The sequence below is a fragment of the Anas platyrhynchos genome, chromosome 3 (genome assembly GCF_047663525.1).
Source record: "Anas platyrhynchos isolate ZD024472 breed Pekin duck chromosome 3, IASCAAS_PekinDuck_T2T, whole genome shotgun sequence".
NCBI lineage: Eukaryota > Metazoa > Chordata > Aves > Anseriformes > Anatidae > Anas > Anas platyrhynchos.
This window is the reverse complement of record NC_092589.1, coordinates 120,959,378-120,975,667: the sequence shown is the minus strand read 5'-3', so window position 1 is coordinate 120,975,667 and position 16,290 is coordinate 120,959,378. Positions and strand designations below refer to the sequence as shown.

General features: G+C 68.7%; 2 protein-coding genes across 5 annotated transcripts; one reads left to right on the top strand and one right to left on the bottom strand.

Moving 5' to 3' along the window:
* The first annotated feature begins 997 nt into the window (after positions 1–997).
* Positions 998–2,017, top strand: OST4 (oligosaccharyltransferase complex subunit 4, non-catalytic). The gene is made up of 3 exons (XM_038172699.2): positions 998–1,150; positions 1,332–1,451; positions 1,862–2,017. Exon 2 carries the CDS (start codon positions 1,333–1,335, stop codon positions 1,444–1,446), a length of 114 nt encoding a protein of 37 aa, XP_038028627.1. The 5' UTR covers positions 998–1,150; position 1,332; the 3' UTR covers positions 1,447–1,451; positions 1,862–2,017.
* Positions 2,006–16,000, bottom strand: AGBL5 (AGBL carboxypeptidase 5). Of its 4 annotated transcripts, XM_038172697.2 has the most exons (15): positions 15,743–15,997; positions 15,494–15,665; positions 14,296–14,462; positions 12,893–13,070; positions 11,898–12,076; positions 11,189–11,708; positions 10,812–10,981; positions 7,981–8,116; positions 7,449–7,636; positions 6,738–6,946; positions 3,074–3,192; positions 2,838–2,884; positions 2,531–2,688; positions 2,356–2,435; positions 2,006–2,269 (listed from the first exon to the last, which is right to left on the bottom strand). In XM_038172697.2, exons 1-15 carry the CDS (start codon positions 15,913–15,915, stop codon positions 2,192–2,194), a joined length of 2,574 nt encoding a protein of 857 aa, XP_038028625.2. In that variant the 5' UTR covers positions 15,916–15,997; the 3' UTR covers positions 2,006–2,191. The 4 variants fall into 4 exon arrangements, with proteins under 4 accessions (XP_038028625.2, XP_071892780.1, XP_071892781.1 ...); XM_072036679.1 differs by having other exon boundaries at positions 2,006–2,435; positions 15,743–16,000; XM_072036680.1 differs by lacking the exons at positions 14,296–14,462; positions 15,743–15,997 and having other exon boundaries at positions 2,006–2,435; positions 15,494–15,634.
* Between the last annotated feature and the right edge of the window lie 290 nt (positions 16,001–16,290).

The following is a 16,290-nucleotide window of genomic DNA, read 5'->3' as shown; positions in this document are numbered from 1 at the left end:
GCGGGGGGCGGCCGGGACGGGACGGGACGGGCCTGACCCCTGCCCCCTGCCCCCTGCCCCTGCCCCCTCCCTGTGCCCCCTGCCCCTATCGCCCATCCTCTGCCCCCTTCCCCTGCCCCTATCCCGTATCCCTGCCCCCTGCCCTCTCCCTATGCCCCCTGCCCCTATCCCCCGTCCCCATCCCCTGCCCCCTTGCCCTTTCCTTGCCCCCTCCCTGTACCCCCTCCCCTGCCCCGTCCCTGCCCCTGCCCCCTGCCCCCAGGCCCTATCCCCCATCCTCTGCCCCTGCCCCCTGCCCTCTCCGTACACCCCCTGCCCCTATTCCCTGTCCCCTTCCCCTGCCCCCTCGCTGTGCCCCCTGCCCCTATCCCTGCCCATATCCCCTGCCCCCATCCCTATCCCCTATCCCCATCCTCTGCCCCGTGTCCCTATCCCTGCCCGTGTCCCCTGCCCCCAGGCCCTATCCCCCATCTGCCCCTGCCCCCTGCCCCTGCCCCCTGCCCTCTCCCTGTGCCCCCTGCCCCTATTCCCCATCCCCTGTCCCTCTGCCCTTATCCCCTGCCCCCTACCCCAAACCTCTGCCCCTGCCCCCTGCCCCCATCCCGTATCCCCTACCCCTATCCCTGCCCCCGCCCCCTCCCTGTGCCCCCTGCCCCTATCCCCCGTCCCCTGCCCCTATCCCATATCCCTGCCCCCTGCCCTCCCTCTACACCCCCTGCCCCTATCCCCCGTCCCCATCCCCTGCCCCCTTGCCCTTCCCCTGCCCCCTCCCTGTGCCCCCTGCCCCTATTCCCCATCCCCTGTCCCTCTGCCCTTATCCCCTGCCCCCATCCCGTATCCCCTCTCCCTATCCCTATCCCTGCCCCTGCCCCCTCCCTGCGCCCCCACCCCCTGTCCCCATCCCCGCCCCGTCCCTGCCCCCCTCGAGGCGCCGACGCCGCGCTGCCCGCGCCGGGCCGTGACGTCACGCGGTGGCCGGGGCCCAGGCCGTGACGTCACCGCAGCGGGCCCGTGACGTCACGGCCGCGGCCACCTCCCCGCCCCCCACACCGGGCCCCGCCCCCCCCCTCCCGTCCCATGGTGCCCCGCGGCCGGAAGTGGCGCGCGGAGCGGCGGGGACGTGGCCGGCGGCGGGAGCGGGCGGCGGAGAGTGAGCGGGGGGGGGGAGGGGATGGGGGGGGGGCGGGGATCCGGACCGGGGGGGGGGGGGGGAGCGGGGGTCCCGGGCCGGGGGGGGGCGGGGCAGCGGCCTGGTCCCGGTGCTCGGAGCCCGGTGCCCGGTGCCCGGTGCCGTTCCCGGTCCCGGTGCCAGCCGCCGCCGCCCGCCGCAGGATGATCACGGACGTGCAGCTCGCCATCTTCGCCAACATGCTGGGCGTGTCGCTGTTCCTGCTGGTGGTGCTGTACCACTACGTGGCCGTCAACAACCCCAAGCGCCACGACTGAGCCCGGTGAGCGCCCAGCACCGGGACGGCCCCGGGCCCGGCACCGCCTCCCCCGGCCCGGCCCTGCCCCGCTCCGCCACGGGCACCTCCAAGGCCCCGCCGGGCAGCAAGGCCTGGCCCTGCCCCGGCCCCAGCCCTGCCCCTGGCCCTGTCCCCATCCCGTGTCCCCAGCCCCGACCCCTCCCCGCTCTGGTCCCGGCCCCAATCCCTGCCCCCATCCCTGTCCCTGTCCCTGCCCCCCTCCCTGTCCCCAAACTTGTCCCTTCCCCACTCCTGTCCCTGTCCCCATCCCTGCCCTCACCCTGTTCTTTTCCCTGCCCCAATCCCATCCCGTCCCCATCCCATCCCCATCCCATCCCCCTCCCCATCTCCCCCCCGTCCCTGTCCCCGTCCCCACTCACTGTCTCTCCCCACAGGACCACGCAGAGCGGAGCTGAGCAGAGCGGAGCCGACCCAACCACCCCGCACCATGGGGGCCATGGAGGTGCCCCACACCCACCCGCCGTGCCGCATGGCACCGCGCCCCGTGCTCGGTCCTGACGGGCGTTAACAAAACACGATACAAGACAAAACCGTGTTATGTAAAAATACCTCCCGCCGGCCCGCGGGGCGAGCAGGGCGGCTCCCAGCACCGGGCACGGTGCCCAGCACGCCGGTGGCTGCTGCGGCTCCGCCGCGCCGTCGGTCCTGGGCTGGGTGCGGGCGCGCGGCCGTGGCGGGTGTGGGGCCGGTGCTGGCGGCCGCGGTCAGGCCTCGGCGCAGAAGGAGAGGAGCTGGCGGCAGGAGCGGAGCGAGGGGCAGCCGGACACGGGGCTGGGCAGGCGCTACAAGGCAGGAGAATGGGTGGGGAGGGGCTGGGGGCCGAGCCCCCCACCTGCGCGGCAGCCCCCCGCTGTGCCCGGGGCTGTACCTGGGGGCGCAGGCCCTCGCCCAGCAGCTGCTCCACGCTCCGAGACCCCGTGATGGGGACCGGGGCCGCCTGGCAGGGCCCTGTGGGGACAGAGAGCGGGGTGAGGGGCCGGGGCCGGGTGGGTGAGGGGCCGGGTGGGCGAGGGTCCCACCAGCTCTGGGGGTATGGGCCCTACCTGCGGGACTGTGTGGGGTGCAGGGCCCAGCACGGCCGTGCCTCTGGGCTGGGGGGGCTGCGGTGCTCCCGGGGCCGAGTGTGGGCAGGCTCTGGGTGGTCGCCGCCCCCTTCCTCCGCACCGGGATCCTGCTGGGGCGGGCGGGGAGCCCCCCTGGGCTGCGGGGAACCGCACGGGGCTCCTGAGGGCACGGCGGGCACCTCCAGGCCCCCTGCAGCACCGGCCATGCCTTCCCCCAGGGGTGCAGCCAGGGCTCCTGTGGGCTCGGTGGCAGTGCAGGCGGCACCACGGCAGTGCCAGCACCTACCCGGGCTGCTCTGGGGCTCTCCTGGCGTTCAGCTTCTTCGGGAGCACCTGCACGGGGAGAGGAGAGGGGAGGGGAGGGGAGGTCAGCGTCAGGGTGCCAGGGGTGGGCTGTGCGGGGGCACCAACCCCTCCTGGCACAGCCAGGTTGCGGTGGCTGTGCCGTGCCCCAGCCACGTGTCCTTCGGTCCCCGGTGCTGCCTGGGCCCGACCCTCACCCATGCTGGTGCCCGGCAGTACCTGCAGCAGCGCGGGGCCGTGCGTGGCCATCGGCTCCCCGCTGCCGTCGTGCCGCGCCTCCCATGGTCCGTGGCTGGTGCCCGTCACCGTCCATGCCTGTGTGCCCGCCGGCAAGAACCCTGCGTGAGGAAGGAGACGGCTCAGTGAGGGGCTGGCACCCGCAGCGCTCCCCAGCACCACATCCACGTCCCCCTCTGACACCCCAAGGGCCTCAGTGCCGGATCCCAGAGCCCTGTTCGGGGTGCAGCCAGGGGGGGCTGTGCGGGACCAGCCCCTGCGCCTGGCTGCTGTGTGGGGACACAGGGACAAGGGCTGTGCCTGCGTCCTGCCTGGTGGCTGGGGTGTGCTGCTGTCCCCGAGGGGTGCTGCTGTCCCTGGGGCTTTCCATCAGCCCCGCAGCAGGGCCAGAGCCCCCTGTCCCCGCAGCTCACCCCTTACCCCTTGCCCAGCAGGAGCCCCCACGCTCAGCCTCAGCACCTCCGCGCCCCAGGGCCTGCTCTTGGAGCACACGGTGGCCTTGGGGGAAGCACAAAGGGCCCCGCACAGCACAGCTCATGCAGGCCTGTGCCTCAGCAGCCCCCCGCACAGTGGGGACAGGCAGTCCCGGTCCAGTCCCCACCAGCACCAGGCACTCTGGGTGGTGTGGAGCCGGGCGGCAGCCCCTGGCAGGCACCAGGCAGCACCAACCCTGTGGCACAGCCGCAGCCGAGCTGCTGGCTCCGTGCCGTGCTGGCTCCGTGCTGCTCTTTGGGAGCCTTGCCAGGCTGGCGAGCTGCCCTCATGCCCAGCACGCCCGCGGGCTGCGAGCGCAGGAGGCGTGGGGCTGGGCCCGGCGTGCGGCGGGAGCTGCCCGAGCAGCTGCTGGGATGCCGGCGGGGGGAAGGCGACGGGCGGCACCCGGCACAGCATGGGGACGGCGCTGCTAATGGGAAACAGCACGCTGGAGCGAGAAGAAAGCAGCACAGACACGGCCCCAGAGCCGCAAGGACAGGGCTGCGGCCGCAGACAAAGCCCTTGGCCCGCGCTAGATGTCAGCGGCCGTGATGGAGGAGGGTTGCTAATGAGAGCGAGCGCGTGGCAGCGGCTGTGAGTGTGCAGCGGCGGCAGCAGAGCGCAGAGCCCCGGGCAGCGGCGTGGGGAGCTCGCTCTGAACCAGGTGCCCGCGAGCTGCCACGCTTCCCTCCTTCCCCCTCCTGGCCCCGAGGGCGTGACAAGCTCCAAAGCAAGCGGCTGAAGAAAGGGCGATGGACAGCAGGGTGAGGGAAGGCATGGCAGGCAGCATGCCATGCACGAGCTAATCCCCTGCGTGCAAAAAAACCCAACCCAACCCAACGGGTACGCGGCCAGCAGAGGTGGCAGGAGCAGCAGGCGAGCACAGGGAGCACGAGCACAAGCACGAGCACACGGTCAGTGAGATACCAGCAGAGCTGAGGGCTGCAGGAAGCAGCTGCATGTGCAGCCCCAGGAGATGAGGGCTGGGCCGTCCTTGGACTCCCCGGCCGAGCTGTCGGGAACCTGGGAAGAGGAAAGGGGCTTGCCCAGTGCACGGCGTAGAGCAATCGGGGGCACGCAGGGAATTGGGGCACGCTGTGAGCAAGCAGACCCTGCAGCAGGCAGGAGCCTGCAGGGTGAACCGCTAGCTCTGTGAAGCTGAGGGAGTTTTGGGAGCACAGAGACCCCTCCTGCATGGGGGCTCGGGCAGTCAGCGACAGCGCTTGGCCGTGAGCTCGGAGGAAGCAGCTGGGGAAGGGACGAGCCTGGTGCCGGTTGGGGCCAGCGGGGCAGGACGTCCTCCGTGTCCCCTGCGTGCTGACCCCGCATCCTGCACAGGGTGGCAGCGGCTGTCCCCTTCCGCACAGCAGCAGCAGCGTGAGCAGGAAGGGGCAGGAGGGGACGTGCCGGGGCAGCCTCCTGTCCTGTGCCACCACGGCACATCATGGCATACCACCACCTGGCTGGATCCAAGCGGCCCTGTTTCCATTTCCCGGCTGCCCGGGAAGGAAGAGCGGGTGGGAGCATCCCAGTGCTGCCAGGGGACAGGGCAGGGTGGTGGTGCGGAGGGCAGGAGGCGAGGGGCTGGCACGGCAGAGCCGTGGGGCCGCACGTCAGCAGGTCGAGCTGCCCGGCAAACCCACACAAACACCAAAGCTCTGCTGGCACAACCGCGGGCAGCACCGTGTTCAGGGGTGCCCCGGTGCCACCAGGACGCAGCAGGCACACCCCAGGGCGAGCTGCCACTGGGGTCCCTGTCCCAAGAGCAGCACAGCCGGGGCCCCACCAGCTTCCCCTGCCATTGTGTTGGTGTCTGCAGCCCGTGCTGCCAGCTCCAGCAGTCTGGCTTTCCCTGCCAGGGAGCGCGGCTGGGGAGGCACAACAACACAGCTCCCCCCCGTGCCCGCCCAGCCCCACGGCCTCAGCGAGCAGACGGCTCCCGCAGGCTCCGTGAGGACAGAGCGTGCCCGGCAGAAGGAACAGACGCTACAACGTGCCCAGGGGAACATGAACCTTTTATTTCCTCCCCGCCACGTTCTGGCAGCAGGGGAGAAACGGTCGCTACAGAGCGCTGGGAAGCACACACAGAGGACGAAGCAACGCGCGCCACGCAGGCACAGCACGAGGAGCCGACGGGCAGAGCGGTGCCGCATCGGGGCACCGCCACCACACCACACAGCCGCAGTCACGCCCCAGTCACACCGGCCGCCCCCTGCCCCGCAGCACCGAGGACGCCCGCTCGTGCTGGGGCCTTTGGGCGCACGGTGCCTTCCGGGGCCGGGAGCCCTGCGGCAGCCCGGGGCTCGCTGCCAAGCCCCATCTGCCACACGCCGCTGCCTTGGCCAGCAGCTCAGGGCACCGCAGCTTTGCCAGACACCACCCAGCAGCCTGCCACGGCCCTGCCCACGGCGAGGGGCGCTGTGATTGCTCTGCTTTGCCACCCCAGAGCGTGGTGCAGCCGATGCAGGGCTGCATCTGTGCCTCCAAGCCATGTGGGTGGCTCAGTGCTGCCAGGCAGCCCCTGGGGCAGGAGTCACCGCTCGCTAAGCCCCCAGTGAGCTGCCACAGCTCGGCCCCGCAGTGCCATGACAGAGCCACACGCCACAACCGGCTGTGCCTCAGCAGGTGCCTGGGAAGGAGAAAGGCACTTTGGTGTCACCCCACGGGCCTAGGGAGCAATTTGGGTGCCAGAGGCCGCAGGTTTTCCGTGCTGGCCTCTCCAGAAAGCACTGTGCTCTGTGCCCTGCACAGCGAGCTGGTCAGCCCGGGGCTGCTGGCTCAGAGCAGACTGTTGTGCCGGGCAGCCCACGGCGAGCACCGTCCCTCTGACCTGCTGCGGCAGAAGCAGGGGCTGCAGAGTGGGTGGGGGGGAGCTTGGCCAGGCCCCGCAGCCCCTCCAGCCGATGACATCAGGGGTCTCGCTGTGCTGTGTCTGTCCCGACCCAGGTGTGGCTGCTCCGCTGGGGCCGGAGCGCTGAGCTGCGCCCTGCGTCCAGGGCCCTTCCGAGGGGACGGGGCGGCCGGTCACACGCACTTCTTCCACTCAAAACCACTTTTGTTACGTCAAAGCACACAGTTACGCCGGCGCCCAGCTCTCCTCAGGGCTGCGGCTTCGCACAGCAGCTCGACAGGCACTGGACCACGTGCGCGAGAGGCCCCCAGCCCAGCTTACCTCTGACCGGCGCCGGGGCTCTCACGCTGCCCGTCTGCGGGCCCTGGCTGTCCGCGGCTGGGGCACAGGGCCGGCTGCAGCCGAAGGAGAAGCTGGGCGAGGCTTTGATCTGGGGTGAGTCCTGCTGGCTGCTGCCGCTCCCGCTGGTGCCGTTGCTGAAGCTGCGTGCGCGGGACAGGGCGTTATCCGAGGCCGAGGTCGGGAGCCCTCTGCGAGGGGAGAAGCGGCAGCGTCAGCCCCTGGCCAGCAACAGCGCAGGCACCGAGCAGGGGCCGATCCTGCTGCTTCGGATGCCCCATCTGGGGGTGCTGAGGGCAGTGACACAGCCCCTGTCCCCGGGCAGAGCTGAGCACTGCACACACGTTGCAGCCTCGGGGCAGCAGCAGCACATTGCGGTCCCAAGTCCCTCACCCCAACCCCAAATCTGCCTGCACCACTGCCTGGCCGGGCTGGGGTGAGCGTGGAGGAGAAGCAGAAGAGGCGCTGGCCCTCTGCGGGCTGGGATCGCTGCCCAGGTTACCGGGCTGGTGAACCCCTGTCCCCCCTGCCCACCGAGGGCACCCACCTCTCTGCAGGTCACACAACTCCACAGGGGCGAGCACCAACCCCTGCCAAGCGGGGCAGCCAACAAGCTGCAGTCACTCGCTCTGTGCACGCTCATCTGGCCTGACCGGGTCTCTCCCACAGCCCTGAACACTGCCAGGCCCTTACGTGGTGCTCCTGGGGGGGCTGCGGGTGCCTCTCCTCCGCGCGCAGCCGGCGGCGCCCCTGGTGCCGCGCACGTGCTTCAGCATCCAGGCCCGCAGGTTGCTGAGGCAGCTGTGCTCCGACAGGACGATGCGAGGCCATGGGTTGCACTCTGCCATGTCCAGCGCTGCCACGGCCAGGGCTCTCCCGACCTGCCGGGGCGAGAGGCAGCCCGTGAAAAGCAGCCGAAGTACCCGGCACCCAGCCCCAACAGCCCCAGAGCTCGTTTCAGACCCCAGTGGGCTCCCCGCCAGGACGAGTGTTCCCACGGGTCCTCGGTGTGTGTGTGGGGCAAGGCAGGTGCCCACGGCCACGGGGACCTGCTGCCCACCACTGCTGCTCCTGGCTGTGCGGGGAGCCTCGGTGCTCACAGCCAGGGCAGGCGGTGCTGCGGGGTCTGCACCTTCCTCACGGAGGCAGGGAAGCACAAAGAGGGGGGGACGGGGGCTTGGTGGTGCAGGTGGGCAGGACCACGCCGCGCGGGGCTCGCCGTTACCTGCTCGAAGAGCTCCACAGTGTACTTGGAGGGGAAGGCGGGGGGCGGCGGGGGGCTGGCGCGCCCGTTGTCGTGGCAGGCCACCGGGATGCTGTTCACCGAGCGCCCCGTGTTGTAGTTGCACTCCAGCGTGTAGCTGTGGAGCAGAGGGGAGCCCGCCTCAGCCCATGCCTGCCCGAGGGCAGCCGCACTGCTGGTGCCTCCCAGCAGTGGGTGCGGGCACAGCACACGCTGCACACCCGGGCACCACGTCCCTGCCCAGCGCCCTGGCACCAAGGCTGCTGAGAGGGGCTCCAGGTGCCAGCCAGTGCATGTGCTGAAATTTCTTATCTACGGAGGTGGGAGCAAATAAAAAGCAGCTGGCCATGCTGAGGGACAGGGGGAGCCTGGTGTGCAGCACGGGACCAGGGCAGCGGGCTGAAAATGAAGGCAGAGAAAGGAGCTGTGAGGAGGCTGGGGTGGGCAGCGATCTCTGAGCAGAGCCCAAGGAGTGAAGGCAGCGGCTGCTCCCCAACACGCTGCAGCCAGCAGGGACAGCCCAAGCGCTGCCTTGCCGGGGTCAAGCAACCACCAGCAGGTTCCCTTCAGCTGTCCTGGGGTTTGCAGCCACTGCTGGTGAGCTCACACAGAGGATGGGTCAGCAGGCAGCACATCACCCAAAGGAGCCAGGCCCCGCGCTGTGCTGGCTTTGAGCGGGCCGTGGGGAGGCTGAGGGGCACAGGAGCAGGGCTGAGGCCATCGCCTGGTCCCTGGGCTGAGCCACAGGTGGCCGAGGGGCTGTGCCTGTGGAGCGCTGGCAGCGGCGCTGAGCAGGGTGCTGAGGGCATGAGGCTGGTGGCAAAGGGGGGACGCGTGGAGATGAGTGTGGTGAGGGACATGAAGGACAAGCAGGGTCTGCAGGGACAGGGTGAGGCCTCAGGGCCAGAGGCTGGAGCAGGATGTCCTTGGGGCAGGCAGCACGGGGCAGCACGGGTTCCAGTGGCAGGCTGCAGGTGTGAGCGCGGCCCCACGGGGCTGGGGCTGGTGATCCCCAGCGGGTCCTGGCAGCCAGGGGAGGCTCTGGGGACCACGAGGAATCGAGCACAAGGCAAACGAGCCCTGGGCTCCAGCAAACGCCCCTGTGGCAGCTCTTCCTCCTTCCACCTGTTGCTCAGGGTCTGCTTAGAAAACACGCAGTGACAGGGGGCTCTTCCTTCACAGCTCGTCCATTTGCTGTCCTGTTGTGCCTTTTGGTTGGAGCTTTGACTTCTCTCCCCTCTCAGCATTTGCAGGGTGTGAACAAAGACGATGCCTTCAGAGACAGATGATGAATGCCTGCAGAGGCTCTGGGTTGCTCTGTGCTCTGCTGCATGGCGCTACGGGTGCAAGAAATGTAACCGTGCTGTGTGCTCGGAAGTGATGAGAAGAACCACGAGATGCCCACGGAACACTGCTGCTATCCCCAGCAAATCACGGGCTCCTCCAGGTTTCGGAGGGTGCTGGGGAGAACCTGCTGGGCACAGGTATGTGTAGGTGGAGGGGTCCATGGGGGATGCAGCTGGGTCGCTACGAGGAGGGACTGGGTAGCTGGGGGAGGGGGAATCTCTGCCTGGAGATGGGTGCAGGGCAGAAAACCACCCCAAAGGGAGGAGAATCCAGCGGGGATCCCCTCAGAACCCTCCATGTCCTGAGGTGCCAGACATGGGTGCCGCATCCTCTTAAACCCCCCAGGTCACCGCTGGAAGGGGCTGGGGGATCCCTGACGGGCAGAGAAAGGCAAACGTTGGATCTGTCCTCAGGAAAGGCCAGGACAATCGGCACCTCGCCCTGGGAGACGGTGGGTGAGCCCTGCACGAGGTGATCCTCAGCATCAGCACGGGTACTGCCGCAGGGTTCGTTTTGGCTGGAGCAGCGTGCTGCCCTGGCTCTGGAGCAGCGTGCTGCCCTGGCTCTGGAGCAGCGTGCTGCCCTGGCTCTCCCTGCAGCCGCACAGCTGCTGGGCCAGACACAGCAACAGCTGAGGAAAGGGGAGGAGCAGGGACGAGAACAGAACCACGGCTCCTGCTGTCCCAGCGCAGCCCAAGCCAGCGGTGAAACCGCTCTCAGAAAGCAGCTGCGCAGAGGGCAGCAACTCCCAGGGCAAGTCCAGGGCTGCCAGAGGCCCGGAGCTGCTCCCACACCTCCTCGACCCCCAGATTCCTGGGGAACGGGGAATCTGCCGAGGACGTGTCGCACGCCTGCCTCCGTGGTGTCGTCCCTCAGCATCTGCTACAGGCCTCTGCTGCGGCCAGGGGCACGGCGGGCTCGCTCTGCTCCGGCCATCTCTGTGCTCCCAGCAACCACAACACAAACAGTCCAAAAATATCGCATTGAGGTCGAAAAGAAGCACTTGGCTACCACAGATGAAAAGAATGTCCTCAGTTTGCATACCACAGCAGTCTTGTGTGTGAGAGCTGGGGAAGGTGAGCCCTTTACAACCACACCAGTTTTGCTGACAGCTAAACACAGACACACAGACACACATCTGGGAAAGACAACTGCGGAAAGCAGCAAACGAGCAGCACCACTGCAGCCAAGCCAAGAACCAGAATGGCTCTGGGAGGGCCACGAAGGAAGGGGAGGTGCAAGAGAAAGAGGAGCGAGGCTGCGGGCAGGGCAGAGCCCACAGGTCAGGAGGGCGGCAGCACCCCGCACGGCGCCGAGCTCACACTCCTCTCGGCCTGTGCAGCCCCTGGTAGCCAAGCAGGGCGCAGCCGGCACCGCACACGCAGCGCCAGCCATCCCCCATGCCCCGTGGGGCCAGCTCCTCCCAGCACAGCCGGTACTGAGCGCGGCAGTGCCGCTCTGCCCACCTGTGGATGATGCCCAAGGCTTTGTAGATGGCCACTCGCCCGCTGCCCTCCTTCGACTGCCCGTCCCGCTTGTCTTTGGCGTACATGTTCTTCTCGGAGAAGTTACAGCCCGTGAAGTCAAAGTGAGGTGAGTTCAAGGAGATGAGCTTAGGGAACAGCATGTTCTCTACCTGCGGCACAGGGGACAGGAGGTGATGCTGGGGGAGCCCCAGGCTGCTCACCCCTTACGGCAGAGGGGCAGCTCCCGTCCTCCCCACGCCAAGGCCCCGTGCCGGGCTGGCAGCGGGGAGCAAACCCTGGCATGCCCCAGAGGCAGGGAGGGCAGCCAGGGGAGAAGGAACGGCAAGGGGGGCCCCGGGTCCCCGTCCTGCCCTCACCTGATCGTTTTCATCACTGAAGCTGTTGCCATACATGAAGCAGCCGCGCTTGGAGGCGTGCCCGTGGAGGTCGACGTAGTAGGCCAGCCCGCTGTGCTGGGGCAGGATGGTTTCGGGGAGAGGCGTTGTCCTCTTGGCTTCCTCCTCAGGGAGCTCCGTGGAGCAGCTGGCAGGGAGGATCAGCTCCAGCGCGGCGGGCGAGGGCTCCTGAGGCGGGCTGCGGCGTGTGCCGGCGCTCCAGGCGCCGGGCGAGTTGCGGAGGTTGTTGGCTTTCTCCAGCTCCGACAGGGCTGCCTCGGGGGACGGGGCGCTGCCGCGGACGGAATGGTTGGAAGATTTGGTGCTGAGCAAGCTGGTGCTGAGAGGCGAGACGTACGTCCTCCAGTCGGGAGAGCCCGGCAGGACGCGGCTGTGCACGTGGTGGTAGAGGAGGACGGCTTTGGCCCCGTACACGGCAGGGTGCAGCTCGGCATCGGGGTTGAGGTACTGGCGGTTCAGGTTTACCCCGCGGGAGTCGGTTCTGCGGAGAGCAGAGGGAACGTCGGGCTCTGGGTGCGGCCCCGGAGCTGCGCCCCGTTAGTTTGCCGCTGAACTAACGAGATGAGGCAGGGGAGAGGAGCCCGCACAGCCCCTGGCGATGCTGCAGCCGCATCCGGGCTGTGTCCCTGCCCGCTGCCAGCCACGGGGCCAGGCCGCCCGCTGCACTCACCGGTAGTGGCCTCGCACCACCCCGTCCGGGTTGAGCATGGGAATGAGCTTGAAGACAAACATCCGCCGCAGCATCTGGGCGCGGGGGTCCTCCTCGCGCAGGATGAAGTCCAGGAAGCCGTTGAAGACAAAGCTGGACGGCGTCTCCCCGGGGTGCACCCGGCTGCTCAGGAAGAACACCTGGGGGAAGCAGAGGGGCTGAGGCCAAGGCGCCCTGCCAGGGCTCGGCTGAGGGGTCGGAGGTGGCCGGGCACCAGGCAGAGCCCAGGCTCTGCAGGGCACAGCTCCACACCACGCGCTGCAACCCCACAGCTTTGGGTGGCTTCTGTGCCCAGTGCCTCTGCCACGTCCTGCCTGGAACGAGGTGGGGTACCCCTGAAGGGGCTGAAGGGGCAGCACCCCATGGACCCCACTGAGGGAAACCAGAACACGTGCGGCAGAGAAGCGGAGCAGTGGCAGAGCTCCAGGGAGAAGCCCTGAACTGTCCCGCAGCAGGGAACGAGCTAATTGCAATGACAACACAGAACACGTCCTGACGAGCTCTTCCCCTGGAGGCAGCTTCCCATCAAGAGCTGCGGCTGTGTGAGCGCAGGGTGAGCTCCCCGTCCCTCCCTCGCAGGCAGGACTCGTGCCTAGCAGGGGCTGATGCTCCAGCACAGGGAGCGTTCCCCATGGCTTAACAGAGTGGCAGTAATACCAGGAGGACAGAACAGAACTCCTGCAACGGGAGGCGCTCAGCTTCTGCCCACAGGAACACCTGTGTGGTGCTGCCAGCAGAGAGATCGCAGGGCTAAACAACGGGAATGCACTGGGGGCTCCTGGAGGTGCCCTACTCCCGTGCCCCCCGCGCAGGATCTCAGGCTCTACCTGCTCCCCACACTCCCACCCGCAGGACGTGACGCCCCCCAGAGGGGCAGGGCAGCACCAGGTGCCAGCCCCCCACCCACCGGCACAGCCCTGCCGGAGCCCTGTGCCCGGCGCAGCCCTCTTCCTCACCCTCTTCCCCGCAAAGCGGCGCGGCCGCGGCGTGGCAGTGTCCGGGAAGAGCTTGTCCAGGCGCGGCTCCCGCTTCTCCTGCATGCCGTGGCACGAGGTGACCGTCAGCAGGTCAACGCGCAGCTTGTCCAGGGAGTGGCACAGCAGCTCCCGGTGGTAATAGACGGAGTCCAGGGGGCTGCAGGGAGAGGAGACGCTCGGGGAGCCCTCGGACAGGGGGAGGTTCCCGGCCCCACAGCAGCAGCCCCTCTGGAGCCGTGCCCCTCGGGGAGCTGCCTGCTGAGCTCGTCGCTGCCCGCTCCCCTCACCCCCACCAGGACAAGGAGCACCCAGGGAGTCACCCAGGCCCTGGGGTCTCACTGCTGGGGGAGCCCCAGGGGAGCACCCCTGCCGCAGACACAGCTGAGGCCAGCAGCACAGGGGTTGTGTGGGGAGGCAGAAGGGGTCTGGGAGTCCTCGAGGGCCCTGCTTGGGGTCACTCTGTACCCCCAGGTCCTGGCGGGGGCAGGCAAACAGCCAGAGCAGCGCAGTGTGTGCCGGGACTGGCAGGAAGGAGCCCCCAGGACACTGAGCGTGATGGAATCACACGGTGCAGTCACTGCTCGCTGCCACCTCGCTGCGCTCGCAGCTCCGAGAGCTGCAGCAGCTCAGGGGCTTTGTGCCCATCGATGAGCGGGACTCGGGCTGAGGAATCAACGCCAAAGCCTTGCTGAGGGACCGCCAGGCTGTGAAATCCTGACAGTTCTCCATCACGTGTCAGGTGAGAACCAGCACCTCCCACGCAGCCCTCACTCTCTGTGCTCCTTGCAACCCAGGCCCTGAGCCTCAGGGGCTGGAAGGGGCTGCAGGGCAGAACCACCTGCAGGCACCCGAAACCTCCTCTGTCCTCCCCCCACCTGGGCTCTGCGTTCAGCCCTGGCTTGCAAGGAGAAGTTCTGGAGATCAGGGGAACCTCCCAGCACCCAAAGAGCTGGGTGCTAAGGCTGGGTGCTAAGGCTGGCTCCTGGCAGTGAGGTCCTGTTTCTAGCAGGGTTGTAAAGGAAGGGAGCAGCGGACCCGAGACGCCCCGACAGAAAGGAAGCAAGGTCACAGCTACAGAGCTCTCAGGCCTCTGCGAGCCCCTTCTCTCCACACAAGGAAGCAGTTCTGCCGCAGCCCCTCTTTGGCACCACAATCCGAGCTCAGCCACGCCAAGGGGATCCAGCCTCAAGCTGCCAGGCTGGCTGCAAGCCCCCACCCCTCTCTGGAAGCGCATGCGGGGGGACCCTGCCGGGAGGATCGAGCACCACACGGGTACCACGAGAGCAGCGGGACCCCACTGCCAGCCCGGGCAGCTGCTGCCCTGCAGGCTGGGCCACAGCCACCCCCACCCGGGGGGCAGAGGGGGCGGCCGCGGTGCGCACCTGCTGGGAGACATGTGCTGGCACTCCTCAAAGCGGCTGTCCAGCTGCGCCAGCATCTCCTGGCACTCTGTGTAGGAGAAGGGGTAGCAGAAGGCAAAGTAGGTGGTGGTGCCGCGGTGCTCCAGGAAGCGGTGCACGAAGGACAGCACAAACTGGGTCTCCACCATCTGGGAGAGACACAAAGCAGAGGCTGAGCGGCCAGCGCGAGCGGCAGGCGGGCAGAGGCCATGCAGAGCCAGCGGCAGGCACCCCGCAGCCCCCCGCATGCTGGGGGGGTCTGGCAGCACAGCCCCCCCCCGGGCCGAGGTCACAGCCGTGATCTGGGCGGTCCCAGACCGTGTTTGTTAGCGTCCCTGAAAGGCCAAGCTGCTTCCTACGAAGTCTGGGATTTCCCTGCCCACCTGCCTCCTGCAGCACGTGCTCAGGTTCTCATTTGCCTTGCTGTGAGAGCCCTTTCCTTGGGCAAAGCTCTCCTGGGAACCCAGAGGGCTTGTTTTGGTGCTTGTGCTCACCTGCCAGTGCTCAAAGAGCAGAGAACTGCCCTGTTCTGGGCTGTGTGGCAAAGCCAACGAGTGTTACAAAGCTCAGTGGGACATCGTGCCTCTCCCTGGAGCTGGCACGGAGCACACCGAGCCTCCTCCTCTGTGAGCTAGGGGACGTGAGGCTCCCTCAGCACCCTGCGGGGCAGGGCTGTGCAGGCGAGGGTCACAGCGGTGTGCTTGATCCAGCAGTGTGGGGGATGAGCATGGACATGGATGTGCACAGCTATGTGTGTGCATGTACATCTCTGCACACACGTACATACACATGTACACCAGCCCAGAGCACCAGCAAGAGATTGTCCTGCAAGCACCCCCTGCCACGACTGGAGACAGAAAGTACCGGGAGGAGCAAACTGCCTCCAGCAGCAGGTCGAGGCCCAAGCACCTCAGTGGGCTGTGCCAGCCGACCCGCTGCTGTCCCTGCTCCTACTGGGGTCAGCTCCAGGGCTTCCCAACCACCCCTGGGTGCCGCACGGCTTCCCCTCCCTCCCGGGGGGGCAGCTCCACACCTCCCGGCCCACAGAGCAGGGAAACGGCCCGCAGGGGGCTGGGAAGGGCCTTGGCCGGGAACGGCCCGGGGAGCAGCGCAGCGCCGGCCTGGCCCAGCCCTGTCCCTGCCCTGTCCCAGCCCCGTCCCCGTCCCCGTCCCCGCGCACCTCGAAGCTGGGCCGCTGCCGGATGCGCTCCCAGCGGGGCCGGCCGGGCAGGGTGCGCACGAAGGGGGCCATGCCCTGCGAGTACAGCCGGCTCTGCTTGTTCATGTTGAGGATGTGCAGCTTGATCAGCTTCCCGGGGGCGCCGCCGCGCACGCTGAAGTAGAACCAGGACCTGGGGGGGGGGGGGGCGCTGAGCACGGCGGGGCCTGGTGCCCGGCCCCCCCCACACCCCCGGGCCCCTCCCGGTACCTGTTGCCGTTCTCGTACTCGGTGCGGGCGCAGTCGGGCCGCGTCCAGACGTTGAACTCGTAGTCGGCGGGCGGCAGCGCGTCCCCCCGCGGCGGCTCCACCTGCTCCACGCGGGCCAGGTTGCCCGAGTCGAAGCGGGAGCTGAAGAGCAGCCCCCCGCACCGCACCTCCATGGCCGCCCGCCCGCCCGCAGCGCCCCGCGCGGCCGCCTCGCAACAGCAACGCGCCCGCCCATTGGCCCGCCGCCCCCCAGCACCGCGCCCGCCCGTTGGACGGCGCCTCGGCAACGGGCCCCGCGTGCCCCGCCCACCCCGGGATGGACACGCCCCCTTTGTGGCCACGCCCATTGATTGGTCACGCCCCCTGCGTTGGCCACGCCCCTCGCTCCCCAGGCCCGGCGGCGGGCTGGGAGCACGTGGGGGGGTGGGCACGTGGGGGGGGAGGCACGTGTCTGTGTGCGTGCGGGTGGGCACATCTGGGGGAGCACATGGACACGGGTGTGCACGGCTGAGCAGCACGGGTGTGTGTACAGGGTGTGCGTGTGTTCA

Bases quoted from the DNA above. Each gene is read 5' to 3' on its own strand.
- OST4 (XM_038172699.2), top strand. From the start codon at position 1,333: ATGATCACGGACGTGCAGCTCGCCATCTTCGCCAACATGCTGGGCGTG.
- AGBL5 (XM_072036679.1), bottom strand. From the start codon at position 15,915: ATGGAGGTGCGGTGCGGGGGGCTGCTCTTCAGCTCCCGCTTCGACTCG. The intron at 6,947-7,448 runs GTAAGGGCCTGG...CTCCCCTCGCAG, and splicing joins AGCCCCCCCAGGAGCACCAC to AGGGCTCCCGACCTCGGCCT. The intron at 3,193-6,737 runs GTAAGCTGGGCT...TTCCTCACGCAG, and splicing joins AGCCCCGGCGCCGGTCAGAG to GGTTCTTGCCGGCGGGCACA.